The sequence below is a fragment of the Bombina bombina genome, chromosome 7 (genome assembly GCF_027579735.1).
Source record: "Bombina bombina isolate aBomBom1 chromosome 7, aBomBom1.pri, whole genome shotgun sequence".
Taxonomy (NCBI): domain Eukaryota; kingdom Metazoa; phylum Chordata; class Amphibia; order Anura; family Bombinatoridae; genus Bombina; species Bombina bombina.
Window position 1 is genome coordinate 296,382,787 of NC_069505.1, and position 14,764 is coordinate 296,397,550.

Sequence of the window (14,764 nt, forward strand, 5' to 3'; positions counted from 1 at the left end):
AACTGGTATGATCTGACTAAAATTATGGATTATCTAGAAGTGATGGAAGGCCCCATATTTACTACAAATAATAAGGTCTCACTACATTGTCAAGCCTGGGAATTGTGGAAGAAAATTATGTCTCCTATAACTTAAAAATGAAGAAGACTCATGTAAACTTCTCGATTCTTTTCATTCCCCTTTTTTTTTTCTTCTCTTTTTCTACCTCTTCTCCTCCTCTCTTCTCTTTCTGGCATATTCGGTGCTCCTCCTTCAGAAGTTGTTTAATAGTTTAATTATAAGTTCTTTTTCATCACTACCGGACACTCACACACGTAGTTAGTACTATCATTCGCCTTCATTTGGTTCATACTTTACCTACAAAACCTGCTATATCCTTATGAATAAACCTAGAAACTTTCTGACTACCAACCACTACTTGATTCGAGTGTTCAGTGTTTGGTCACAATTTATACTCTTATAAGAATATTTTGGAGGTTTCAGTTTTATATCATGCTATATGTTATGTTGATTACATAAATGTTGATGGTTAATGTAATATTGACTTATACATTTCTCCTGTACATTTGAAATTCCTTATTGTTATCTCACTTGCATAACCTCAATAAAAAAAGTATTTAAAATATATATATATATATATATATATATATATATATATATTATTAAGTTTGGATATTGGAATTCCGGATTTGGGGATTTGTACCTGTACCTTTGTTATTTAAAGAGACATTCCAGCGAAAACCAAAATATGCATGAGGTAATTTTGAGTTTTGAATAGACACATTTTTGTAATATATCTGTATTAAGAAAATTGCTTTTTAGTAAAATCTATCACTGTTTTCAGTGAGTTCTTACTATGCACCAGCATTTTAACCAGTATGTCTGCTCAGAGATCTGGTGGTACCTTGACTCAGTTTACTGCCAGCTCTCGGAGCAGTCATATTGTTTAAAATGCTGGTGCACAAAGCATATTCAAATACAATTCATGAGCACATGAACAGTAAAAGCTCTTACTGAAACAGTGATAGCTTTTGCTAGAAGCATTTTTGCCAATAGATGTATTTTAAAAAACTTGTTTCTATTTAAAAGTAAAATACACAGATTTGCATTTCATTTTTGGCTGGAATTACCTTATAAAGGGACAGTCAAGTCAAAATTAAACTTTCATGATTCAGATAGGGAATGCAATTTGAAACAACTTTACTTTTCACTTTGCTTTGTTCTCTTGGTATTTTGTTGAAAGCTAGACCTAGGTAGGCTCATATGCTAATGTCTACTTATCTCAATGCATTTGACAGTTTTTTTCACAGCTGGAGGGCATTAGTTCATGTGTGCCATACAGATAACATTGTGCTCATGCCCGTGAAATTAGTTATGATAGGGCACTGATAGGCTAAAATGCAAGTCTATCAAAAGAACTGAAATAAGGGGGCAGTCTGTAGAGGCTTAGATACAAGGTAATCAGAGAGGTAAAAAGTATATAAACATAAGTGTTGGTTATTCAAAGCTGGGGAATGGGTAATAAAGGGATTATCTATCTTTTTATACAATAAAAATTCTGGAGTAGACTGTCCCTGCAATTAAACATCTACTCTCCCTATCATATCAGCTCATTCTCCAAGCAGTGTACAAAGGCCTTACTATTTATTATCAGTTATTTGTAGAGCGCCAACCAACAGATTCCACAGATATTTGGAGCTGGATTTATTAATGTTGGAATGCAACACACAAATATCTGTGCAAATCCAGCCTACTAGTGGCATTTTTTCCCCACTCTCTCTTTCCTGTCCCATTGCTCCTCTCCCCCCCTCAATGGCTATTTTACCTATTTCAAATAATACATTACGTACCCTGTTTATCATAGGTGCACCACTTGACCTTATGGCACTGATGATGCGGTCCTCCTTGTACTTTTTGCACATACTATAATGAACAGCAGGGAGTGTTCTCTCATAATTGAAATAAGTCTCTATATATTCCCTGAAATACTTGTCACTAACTATATTTTGTCTGAGATTAAGTATGTACAACAGAGAGATTTTCTGCCCCAGGATAAAAATGCTAAGGGTAAGCTTAGATCTAGAAAGCAATTTAGTTTCTTTTAGTAATCTAAGGCTCAGAAATCTTTCCCCCTCTGCCCAGAGTTTGGGTACTCCAAATCTTCCTGTAAGTCCAGCAGTTCTTGGTCCAAACACAAACAGTCCAACAAGTCTACCCAGCCTCCAAGACCACATGAAGGTGCAGCCCCATACCAGACCAGTCTCTGCTGGGGGCATATTGAGTCTCAGGATGCTTTGGAGACATCTGTTTAGGTTCCCTGGGTATTGTAAATAATTTTGCAGAGGAATTTAATAAGCTTTCGTCCAATGCCTACTTGGGGGGAGATTCTTTCAGCCTCATGATCCTTTAAAGGCCCAAACTTGTTTTGTCTTGTGTACGATCTGGAATTAATGGGAGTGATTGCTCCAGTTCCAACTTCAGAATTAAACCAGTGGTTTTATTCAAATCTCTTAATAGTACCAAAGAAAAGGGTAATTTTTGGCCTGTTTTGGATCTCAAAATATTGAATGATTTCTTGAAAGTGTCTACTTTCAAGATGGAGACCGTTCACACTTCCTTTAGTGCCCAAGGGTCAGTTTATATCTACTATAGACTTAAAGATGTTTATTTGCATATCCCTATTCACAGGGATCATGTCATGGTCCTGAGATTTGTTTTTCTAGACAAGCATAAGCATTTTGTGGCCCTCCCTTTTGGTCTGGCTGAAGCTAGAGCTTTTACAAAAGTACTGAGAGCTCTGTTGGCTGTAGCTCAAGGAATTTCTTTAGTTCCTTACTTGGATGACCTTCTGGTTCAGGCTCCATTTTTTCACCTGCTGGCGTCTCACACTCAAATGGTACTTCAGTTGCTTTGGAGTAATAAATCTTCCAAAAAGCTCCTTAACTCATCAGACTTTTGTGTCTTTTGATTCAGTGACTATGCGTTTGTCCCTGACAGATTAGTGCAGACTAAAGTTGCAACAAGCCTGTGTGCACTTTTGCAGATGAATTATCGCCCTTCCATTGCTCAGTGTATTGAAGCCTTGGGTCTCATAATTGCTGTCTCAGATGCAGTTCCATTACTAGATTTCATTTTCGGGGGCCCTCCAATTGCAGATGCTGCATCAATGTAATGGGGATCATGAGGATAACTCTCAGAAGATCATTTTGGATTACAGAACAAAAAGACCCTAACTTGGTGGCAGACACCATTCATTGGTTTAGGGGGCCTCCTTTCTGCGGCCAATGGTTAATAATTTCTACAGATGTCAGTAGCTAAATGTAGCCACCAATCAGCAAATGCTGTCCAGGGTTCTAAACCAAAAATGGGCCAGCTCCTAAGCTTACATTCCTCTTTTTTTAAAAATAAAGATACAAAGAGAATGAAGAAAAAGTGATTATAGGAGTAAATTAGAAAGTTGCTTAAAATTGCATGCTCTATCTGAACCATGAAAGAAAAAAAAATGTTGGTTTCATATCTAATGCTAATGCTAATAGCTAATGCTTCCATTTGTGATACTGTTGTTTACATTATTAAATCAATGCCAAGAATATTACATTAGCAGTTCTGACCAGGAATGAACAACAGCTCAGTAGCTTGTTCTATGGTGAGTTACTACCCAGCTATGGAGCTGTTTATTATTCCTGAGAGAGTGTTTCTCTTTCTTTATGTATTTGTAATATGACCCTGGGTTAATCAGAAATGGACTCCTTGCCCAGTGTGCTTACAGGAATATGGCTGCACCTCTGATGAGGCCTAAAGAAGGCCGAAACGATTGCCGGAGGTTGCCATGTTTCTTCAGAGAAGGATTGCCTGGTGTTTCGGGGCTGGACTGACCTTGTTAGGCAAGAATAGACTGATATACTTCTTCTCTGTGAAAAGCATTATTGGGATAAGAGGCTGCTACCAGGTAGTAAATATCATCATAGAACAAGCTACTAAGTTGTTGTTCGTTCCTGAGAGAGCTCTTCTCGTTCTGTATGTAAATCTCACTACAGTGGCCCATGTCAATCATCAGGGTGGAACTCACAGTTCCTTAGCAATGAGATAAGTGTCCAGCATGATCAGCTTGTCAGAACGCCTTAATTGCATCTTGCCATCCACATTCTAGGTGTGAACAATTGGGAGTCAGACTCTCAGTCGCCAGTCTTTTTACCCAGGCCAATCATCTCTGAATCAGGAAGTTTGCAACCAAATTGTTAGATGTTTGGGTCTGCTAGAGATGGAACTCATGGCCTCTTGTATGAATCACAACTTTCCTCAGTATTGTGTCAGGTCTCGGGACTTTCTAGTGACTCTGATAAAGATGCCTTAGTGGTTTCCTGGTCGTTCAACCTGATTTACTTTTTCCCCCGGTTTGTGTTAATATCCAGAATGAGAGCCAGAATCAAGCAGGAACAAGCCTCAACCATTCTAATTGCTCAGACCTGGCCTCAAATAATTTGATTTGCAGATTTGGTGCAGATTAGAGGCGTGGCAGTTTCGCTCACTGTCAAATACTGAAGAAAGAGGCTGCTTGCGGTATTCTGCTCTTTTCAGAGCTGAATATCCTCTTGTGCAAGTAAAACCGTTAAAATCTGTGCAAATCTAGATCTTAGTTTGTTTCATTTGCACAAGAAGATATTTGGCTCAGAAAAAAGCAGAATATTACTAGCAGCCTCTTCCTGTCACATTCGGCAATGAATTTAACTACCAAATTCATGTCTTTAGTGCAGATGTTCTCATGTCCAACTTGGAGGCTTCCTCTGTGAAGGGATCTTCTCTTTCAAGGTCCTTTCTCTTATCAAGATCTCAAAACTGAATTTGATATCATGGTGATTGAACGTTTAGTTCTGTCTCAGATAAGTTTTTCTGACAAGGTTATTGGCACCCTGATTCAGGCTAGAATTCTGTTACCAGGCATATTTATCATAATGTGAAAAAAATATAAAGCAATATTAAAATGTATGATACATTTAAGGCAAAATATATAAAGCTGTATATCAACCGCAGTTCCCTAGCAATATTAGAAAAACCATAGTAACATTAAAAGGACGTGAAAATCAATATTAAAATGTCATTGCCAGGCAGAACATAGAAGATTAAGATACTTTTCTCTTAACTTCTTTTATCAAATTTACTTTGTTCTCATGGCATCCTTTGTTAAAACAGCATACATAGGTATGCACTCCTGGGAGCTAGCTGCTGATTGGAGGCTGTACTCATTTGCCTCTTGTCATTGACTCACCAGATGTGTTAAACTATCTCACAGTAGTGTATTACTGCTCTAAATTTAACTATATTTTTTCCCTTTGCTGGGGATATACACATAGTTAAATGCAAGCAATTGATCGTCTACTGAATATTTACATCAGTATCTGTGCTTATTCTTCTTTATAGTCATGTCTATTATATGCAGTTATATGAAAGTTAGTGACACTGTCCCTTTAAACAACTCTACAGGTCAATAGAAGTTTAGTTACTATGTGTCCCATTTGTTTACAATACAATAATGTTTCACAGATCACTAGCTACATGGGGAATTGTACTGCTTTGTAAACAGTTTACTTTGTTTCTATCACAGTGTTTATTATTTAAAGGGACAGTCAACACCAGAAATTTTGTTGTTTAAAAAGAAAGATAATACCTTTATTACCCATTCCCCAGTTTTGCACAACCAACACAGTTATATTAATATACTTTTTACCTCTGTAATTATCTTGTATCTAAGCTTCTGCTGACTGCCCCTTATTTCAGTTCTTTTGACAGACATGTAGTTTAGCCAATCAGTGCTCAGTCCTAGGTCACTTTACGTGCATGAGCTCAATGTTATCTATATGAAACATGTGAACTAATGCCCTCTAGTGGTCAAAATGTATTCAGATTAGAGGCAGTCTTCAAGGTCTAAGAAATTAGCATATGAACCTCCTAGTTTTAGCTTTCAACTAAGAATACCAAGAGAACAAAGCAAAATTGGTGATAAAAGTAAATTGGGAAGTTGTTTAAAATTGCATGCCCTATTTAAATCATGAAAGTTTCTTTTGGACTTGACTGTCCCTTTAAGACACTTTAAACTCAATCATATAATTAAAAAAAGCAGGAAATCAAACATGGTAAAATAATATTGCATGTAAAAATGGCAAGTTACAGGGACACAAAGCCCACATTTGTATGTTATGATTCAAATAGAGCAAACAATTTGAAACACCTTCTTTGTATTCTTTGTTGAAGCAGCAGCAATGCACTACTGGGAGCTAGCTGAGCCAATGACAAAAGCCATAAATGTGCAGCCACCGATCAGCAGCTCCCAGTAATCCAAAGCTGCTCCTTGACCTATCTAGGTAGCCTTTTCAACAAAGGATACCAAGAGAATGAAGCAAATTACATTTGTCGCATTACAATATGTTTTAAAACGTATTACTAGTGCTTTGTTTTTATGTATGTGTTCTTTTTTAAATTGATATTTGTGGGCTGAATAAACCTACTTTTTTTTTGGTGGGAGTTGTCCAGGGCTCAATTGTACACAATCTTGCACTTTGTTAGTTTCCCTTTCAATGTAAACGGCTTTTATGCAACCATTTTTCATGAAAAACAAACATAATTTCAACATTTATTACTGCTGTTCTTTCATATAAACAATAAAAAAATCCCTTTAAAGCTAGTTAGATGGATATTATAATGAATGTTTGTGCAAAATTAGTCCCTAGGGACAGATGGCTTAATGGCTAATAACAGTAACTCCCACAACCAGTGCAGCTTTCAGAAACCTTATTATGGGGGGGGGGGGTGCATAGCAGGGGGAGGGTCCAGGTGTTCTGAGGGCAGTTAAGTGGTCCAGGGTGTGGTTAACCATTTGTTGGATGGCCATCCTAAAAGTACATGGTCAGGGAGTAATAATGTTTTAATTGTTACCCTCAGCCCAGTGGGGGTGCAAAATAGAAGACTGGGGGTTCTTTTACATCCATTGCTCCCCCTAGAACCCCTATTAGACAGAACTTCTTTGGTTAACAGAGTCAAAACCAGCACAGGAACTTTTATTGTAATTACAAAGTGAAAGTGCCCTGTGTATTAAAAATAATTAATTAGAGCTTTTATTAATATAATTAAAATAATGAAATATGTGTCAAACATAAGCAGCTTATATAGTAAAGGGAACGCTTAACTGTACATGCTGAGGTGTTTTTAAATCCACATGTATTTTTATCATAAAATATAACTGTATACAGCAGTGATTTTCAACCACTGTGCCGTAAGAGATCGTCAGGTGTGCCGCCGTGAATTGGTGCTTATCCTAATCTGATTGTGAAACTCTTATACTGGTGCCCCCAAGGCTTAAGGACTTTAACAGTAGGATCACTTGGGTCCCAGTGCTTTTGGGCTCAATACTTGTGCACTGCTTACTGCCCTAACAAGTGGAACTTTTACTTGCATGGAACTACTGCATATCACCTAAGAATTTATTTTCATCAATGGTACCACTCTAACAGCCTCAATACGTGGAACTTTTGATTGTTAATATTATGCCTCTAGCCTTGGCAATAAAGTTGTAGTGACTGTCATGTTAATAAAGCTTAATTGAATTGACTAAATTGTGTGTATATATATATATGCTGTATTAGACTACAATGTGTGATTTTGTCAAATTTTGGGATGGTAGTGTGCCGCAGGATTTTTTAATGTAAAAAAAAAAATGTGCTGTGGCAAAAAAAGGTTGAAAATCACTGGTATACAGCAACAGTTAACAAAAATTCCAATAAAAAGAATACTTGCACTGTGACTGGAGCTTTAAATCACAAGTAGCAACAGAAATGCAGGTTTTACAGGCAGACTCATTTTAAGTACTCTTTAAAATGTAATAGATAAAAATGTCCCTTTAATCTATGTACAGATATGGAGATATAATGCTGTTGTTTTAGTTCATTCAAGCTCTTATGTAACAATTCAGGAGTTAGTGTGTATTTCCACCCCCCTCCCGTTCTCTCTTTTCAGGCTGTATTCCTCCTCCTGACACCAGCCTCAGTACCTGTCTCCCTGGAGACCACAACAAACAAAGCTCTAAGCATGAGAGCCTAGACACATTTCTCAAGTGTGCTTGTGCCTTCCTGCTGTCCCTGGATCCATTCCATTTCACCCCTCTAATAATTGTATTGCATAACACACTCCTGTCAAGTATTTATAATGAGGGATCTGCTTACAACCAGGAACCAAAATTGCTGGAAAGAACTGATAGAGAAAGAACAGTTCACAAGATTATCTTGGAAGCAGAAGTATACTACAGAACACCCATTAAACCCACCACAGACCATAAGGAAAAGAAGAGAACTGTTCATACCACGAGCAGAGACCATTCTCCCACCTTTGGTTAATGTACCAAAAAAGGCTGAGCAGAAGATGCCAGACGAGGAATCTCATGCACATCCAGGCAAGGAGACTCTGGTGGAGATGAGACCAGCTACACCTCATGCATCTCATGCCCTTTACGATGGCTTCTCTAAGGAGGGGAAAGGCAGATACATGTATCTGAGGATGAGGAAACAGCTTGGCCCAGAGGAGAAATATCCACATCCTATATTGTCCTCCTGGGATTATGGCTGGAGGTTAGGTGAGTACTGGTTCTGAAGATCATAGCAACACTGTTTATAACAAATTCACCAATATACTTCAGTCCTATATTTAGTCTTAAATTGCATTTTTAGTTTGGTTGCTTTTTTGCCAGTGGTCTGTTGCTATCAGATGGAATGTTTATATCACCAAACAGAAAGACGTTAAAGGGAAAGTAAACCCAAATATTTTCTTTCATGATTCAGAGCGTGAAATTTTAAGCAACTTTCTAATTTATTCCTATTATCAAATTTTCTTTGTTCTCTTGGTATCTTTATTTGAAAAAGCAGGAATGAAAGCTTTGGAGCTGGCCCATTTTTGGTTCAGTACCATGGATAGCAGGGCTTGCTGATTGGATGGCTAAATGTAGCCACCAATCAGCTAGCACAACCCAGGTTCTCAACCTAAAATGGGCCAGCTCCAAAGCTTTTATTCCTGCTTTTTCAAATAAAGATACCAAGAGAACAAAAAAATTGTTAATAGGAGTAAATTGGAGAGTTGTTTCAAATTGCATGCTCTATCCGAATCATGAAAGAAAAAATGTGCGTTTAGTATCCCTTTAAAGGAACAGTAAAGACCTAATCAAACTTTCATGATTCAGACAGGGCATGTAATTTTAAACAACTTTCCAATTTACTTTTATGATCAAATTTGCTATGTTCTCTTGGTAGTCTTAGTTGAAAGCTAAACCTAGGTAGGCGCATATCCTAATTTCTAAGTCCTTGAAGGCTGCCTCTTATCTGTATGCATTTGACCGGTTTCCCACAGCTAGAGTGTGTTAGTTCATGTGTGCCATTTAGATAACATTGGGCCCGTGGAGTCAACACTAATTGCCTGAAATGCAAGTTTGTCAAAAGAACTGATATAAGGGGGCAGTCTGCAGAGGCTTAGATACAAGGTAATCACATAGGTGAAAAGTGTATTAATACAACAGTGTTGGTTATGCAAAACTGGGGAATGGTAAATAATAACAAATAATAACATTTTTGGTGTTTACTGACCCTTTAATATGCTTGGCCTGTAATATAGAGTATGATCCAGGGGCCACAAGGTGGCGCTCTCCAGTTTATTTCTCTGTGGCACTTCTACTCTCCTTGCTCTCCCTATTATTGCACAAAGTGGTCCAATCATAGCTCTATAAATCCAATATTTTTTTTTTTAGTCTCTGTATGTTGGCTAATATCTCTAATATAATGATAAACTGTTCATATAAAGAATATTTTTTACAAGTAATCTTTTAATATTTTTTTTTTAACAGAATTTATAAAATTAGTTTTTGGGCTTACAGTTTGATCATTCTAGATATCACTGATCTATATCATTGGTGCTGAGCCACTTCAAATGTGGGGGTACATTGTATATATAGGTAAATATATATTGTTAAAAGGACCAATGAACAAGACTTTCATACTTCTCAAAATATGAATATATATCTATATGGAGACATTAGATGACCCATCCAATAAATAGCCACAAACCTACATACAGAATAATGCAAACACCAAAACAAACAGAATACTGGCTTGTTCCTGACACCTAGTGCTCTTAAAAATGGATCACATTCTTGCAAAACTGTTGCCATATAGTTCTTCAGACATGGGCAGACAAAATTGACAATAGAAGTAAAGTAGATAAATGAAATGTAATGCATTTCTTATTTCTTTGTTATAAAGGAAAACTTTTTGGATGATCCTAAATATACTCAGTTCCCACATAGCATAAAACATTTAAGAGGTCAATAAATGAAATACCTGGAAGCCTGGATCTCTGTGTCATTTGTGAAAGGAAATGTTCTAACAAAATTCTCAGCTGGATAGTGCTATATATTTACAACAATTAAAAATCCATTTCCTCCATACCAAAACCAAATGTAATAAAAAGGCAGCACTATCCACTATTTCTGAACTTTTTGGAAAAAAAACAACAAATAGAACAATATAAATAATGCTGGTCACATAGGACCTTTAACCCCTTAAAACAACATTAAACACTAAACAAATGCTAGATATGATGCATTCAAAGAAAATATTAGTCTGAGAATAACATGTAGATGTATTTTTTCATTGTTGTTTAAATATTGACCAAATAAGTGTAAAGTTGTGGTGTCTATAAAACAATGGGAGCTGCCATGTTGTAACTTAGGTTACCTTCTCTGCTGTGGCCAATTAGGGGCAGTTATAAATAGGTCACTAGAATGTACAGCCAATGGCTGTGTGGAATATAACCGTGTTCTGCACTTCTATTTCTAACAGGAACTGAAATGCTCACCATTTCAGAATGGAATTACAGGAAAAGGGGACAAAATAAATAATGAAAGTATATTGTAGTGTTTTTTTTTATATACAGTATACAAATTAACATTTTATATTAATTAGAAGGCCGCTAATTGCAGCTGCACACCATACTTCTATTATATCCATCAGTGAAGGTGTTAATCAGGTAGCCTATAAGGTTAACTTTACCTGAAGTGTAGAAATTACCCTCCCAGCTGACACCTTCTACCCCCTGATCTCTCTCAGCTCTCTTCCCTTCCTCAACCCCCAGTGGTCACCACCATCTTAGGCACTGGTAGACAGTCTGCCAATATGAAGTTTTAAGACTTTTTTTTTTAAATTAATTATTTTTGTTTTATTTTATTTTCAGCAGTGTAGGATTCCCCCTTACCCTCCGACCTCCCTGATCCCTCCCAAACAGCTCTCTAACCCTTCCCCTCTAATTAGTGTTCACCATCTTAGATACTGGCAGCTGTCTGCCAGTACCCAGTTTTAATATATTTTTTATCTAATTTGTTTTTCAAATTGATTAAATATTACATTTTCTGTAGTGCAGGAGCCCCCCTCATCCTCCTCACCTCCCCCTCCTAGCGATCACTTAGTAAAATATAGAAACATAGAATTTGATGGTAGATAAGAACCAAAAAGGCCCATCAAGTTTATTACGTTACTTTTTTCTTAGGATAGCCTTATGCATGTTTCAGGCATTTTTGAATTCCTTTACAGTCTTTGTGTTTACCACCTCAGATGGAAGTTTATTCCATGAATCACCACCCTTTCTATAAAAAAAATGCTTCCTCACATTTCTCCCGAATCTGCTACCCTCTAACTTCAGATTGTGACCCCTTGTTTTGTCATTTATTTTTTTGTGGAAAATGCTTTCAGCCTCTACTTTATTAAGTCCCTTCATAGTTTAGGTTTCTATAATGTCACCTCTGTCCCTTCTATCCTCTAAACTATACATATTTAGATCGTAGAGCCCCTCTCCCCTCCAAAACCTTTTTCTATAGTGTAGCGAATTTCTCCCACCATTAAACACTTTTCTGCAGTCACAGTATAGCGGTCCTTATACGTGTGAGGCATCTCATTGTAATATTGTCTAGTAACTTGACTAGTAAAAAAATAGGGAGATTATTCCAGCCCTATATAATGTTTCTGCACAACTTCATCGAAGTCTGCTATGTGAGGGATCTATCAAAGCTGCAATATCCGACATCCAGATGTTAGTGTGCCCTAGACTATTGTTTGATCGATGCAATATAACTGTTAATAATGCACTTGAACAATGTTAATGCACAATAATGTAGCCCAATATCATCACAGATACATTTTAAAGAATTCAACGCCACATACATTTCTGTGAGGACCAATAGAATATGTAAGCTTTAGCAATTAACTTTTTCGCTAACAGTCACCGTGCTTCATTCATGCTTTTTTGGAATCCTAACATCTTGACTTTCTAGTTTACGCCTTTGCAATAGTTGAACATAATACTCTTTTGCTATTTCCTTTTTAGGGGAAGTGGTTAAAGAATTCAAGTTTCCAATACACGGAAGATCCAAGATAGTGAGAGATACATTCTACAGCAGGAATGGAATATACTGCCAGCCGTCGCACACCGACAAGATGCTCTGAGCCTTGCTAAAACAATGCAATTTTGGCACAATATTTTCTTGATGATGGTTTTAGAAAAAAAAAAAATGACATCATGAATCCATATTAGTTACAATATCAATGTGTAAGATTATAGTATGAGACAATTAAACATTTCTGTATATGCTAATTTAATATTTATACAATTACCCACTATACTTACCTAATGTCAGAGTGTTAGATTCTGTGCCACATGAATAACATTTAATCAAAAACTGTCCTTAAAGGGATATTAACCCACATAGTTTCTTCTCAATTTTAAGCAACTTTCTAATTTACTTCTATTATCAATTTTTCTTCGTTCTCTTGGTTAGCGCATGCTGATTGGTGGTTACCTTCGCTACATCAATCAGCAAGCGCTACCCAGGTTCTGAACCAAAAATGGGCCAGCTCCTAAACTTAAATTCCTGCTTTTCAAATAAAGATACCAAGAGAACTAAGTAAAATTGATAATAGGAGTAAATTAGAAAGTTGCTTAAAATGGCATGCTGTATCTGACTCATGAAAGAAAAAAATTGGGTTTAATATCCCTTTAACGTTGAAGGACACCTGTAAATTAGTAGTTGAAAACTGTATTACACCTTCGAATATACATTCATATTATTACACCTTCGAATATACATTCAGCTATAGTCTAACATAAAATATTACACTGAAAAAGATTAATATAGAAGACTAGCATTTTAAACATGAGGAATCTGTATTTGTTTAAAAAATGTGAAGGAACAGCTGTAGAAGATGAAATTGAAACGAATACTGCAGTATCAATAGTGTTCTTCCTACAAATGCTTCTTGCAACTATTAGCCAATGAGAATGATTAGAAAGTGCCTACCAGCCAATGAACATGTGTAGAAAGTATACAACCGATGCTGAATCAGTTTCATTTTAAATTAACACACCTTTTACTTTATGTTTTTTTCTGGCAAAATATACTCTGAAAGAATACTTATGCATTAAGTTTACCAATTTTGCTATATTCTCTGCGTTCATTTGAAAATGCAAAACGAGTGTCCCTGTTAAATGAATAAATTAACAAACACATGACACAAAAATGTAGCTGATATCTTAATGCGATTAAAATCGTTGCTCTAAAAACGTTTTTACGGCAACAAAGTCTTTGTCAATTTATTGATTCCTGCAAGTATCTAAGCTTTATTTTGTTCTGACTCTTAAAAAAAATCACATACAAAAACCTACATTTTTGTGCTGCTGGCTTGTAGCAGTAGTACTAGATACGACTTTAACTTTATTTAAAAGTGCAAAATAAAATTCTGTAATATGTTAGAACATTTTATTACACTTTTGTTTTCTTATAGATATGAGCTTAAAGGGACACTAACCCCAATTTTATTCTTTCATGATTCAGATAGAGAATGCAATTTTAAGCAACTTTCTAATTTCCTTCTATAATCAATATTTCTTCGTTCTCTTGCTATCTTTATTTAAAAGCAGGAATGTGATGCATAGGAGCCGGCCCATTTTTGGTTGAGAACCTGGGTTATGCTTGCTTATTGGTGGGCAAATGTAAGCCTCCAATAAGCTAGCACTATCCATGGCGCTGAACCTAAAATGGGCTGGCTGCTAAGATTTACATTCCTGCTTTTAAAATAAAGATAGCAGGAGAACGAAGAAAAATTCATAATAGGAGTAAATTAGAAAGTTGCTTAAAATTTCATGATCTATCTAAACCATGAAAGAAAAATTTTTTGGGTTCAGTGTTCCTTTAACTCATATAAAGAGGTTAACCACATAGTTAAAGTCAGCTATAGATCAGAAATGCACTACAGGGACTTCACATCTCATTAGCCAGTGACAAGAGGCGTATGTGTATAGCCACCAATCAGCTGGCTCCTAGTAGTGCAATGCTGTATCTGAGCTTACCTAGGTATGCTTAGCAACAAATTATACAAAGAAAACAAAATCTATTTTATTTTATATGTAAATTGAAAAGTCTCTTAAAATAACATGCTGTACCTGAAACATGAGGGGTTTTTGTATTTCAGTTTCATGCCAATTTAAGTTTAAGTTGCTGTAATAAGGGGTTAATGAATTTATTTTAACAAATCAAAATGACTGAAATGAATAACCCCATGAACTAACCTTGTACAAAAAATGTTTTTTTCTCATGGCAAACCATTGGTTTGTGCACACACACACACACACACACACACTACCCACATGTTACTCACACACACACTCACACCCTACCCACACATTA

The 14,764-nt window shown here is 36.3% G+C and overlaps 1 protein-coding gene across 1 annotated transcript; it reads left to right on the plus strand.

The window, feature by feature from the left end:
• Positions 1–8,065: 8,065 nt before the first annotated feature.
• Positions 8,066–13,659, plus strand: ATP6V1FNB (ATP6V1F neighbor). Its single transcript, XM_053688978.1, has 2 exons — positions 8,066–8,620; positions 12,409–13,659. The coding sequence occupies exons 1-2, from the start codon at positions 8,197–8,199 to the stop codon at positions 12,525–12,527; spliced, it is 543 nt and encodes a 180-aa protein (XP_053544953.1). The 5' UTR covers positions 8,066–8,196; the 3' UTR covers positions 12,528–13,659.
• Positions 13,660–14,764: the final 1,105 nt, after the last annotated feature.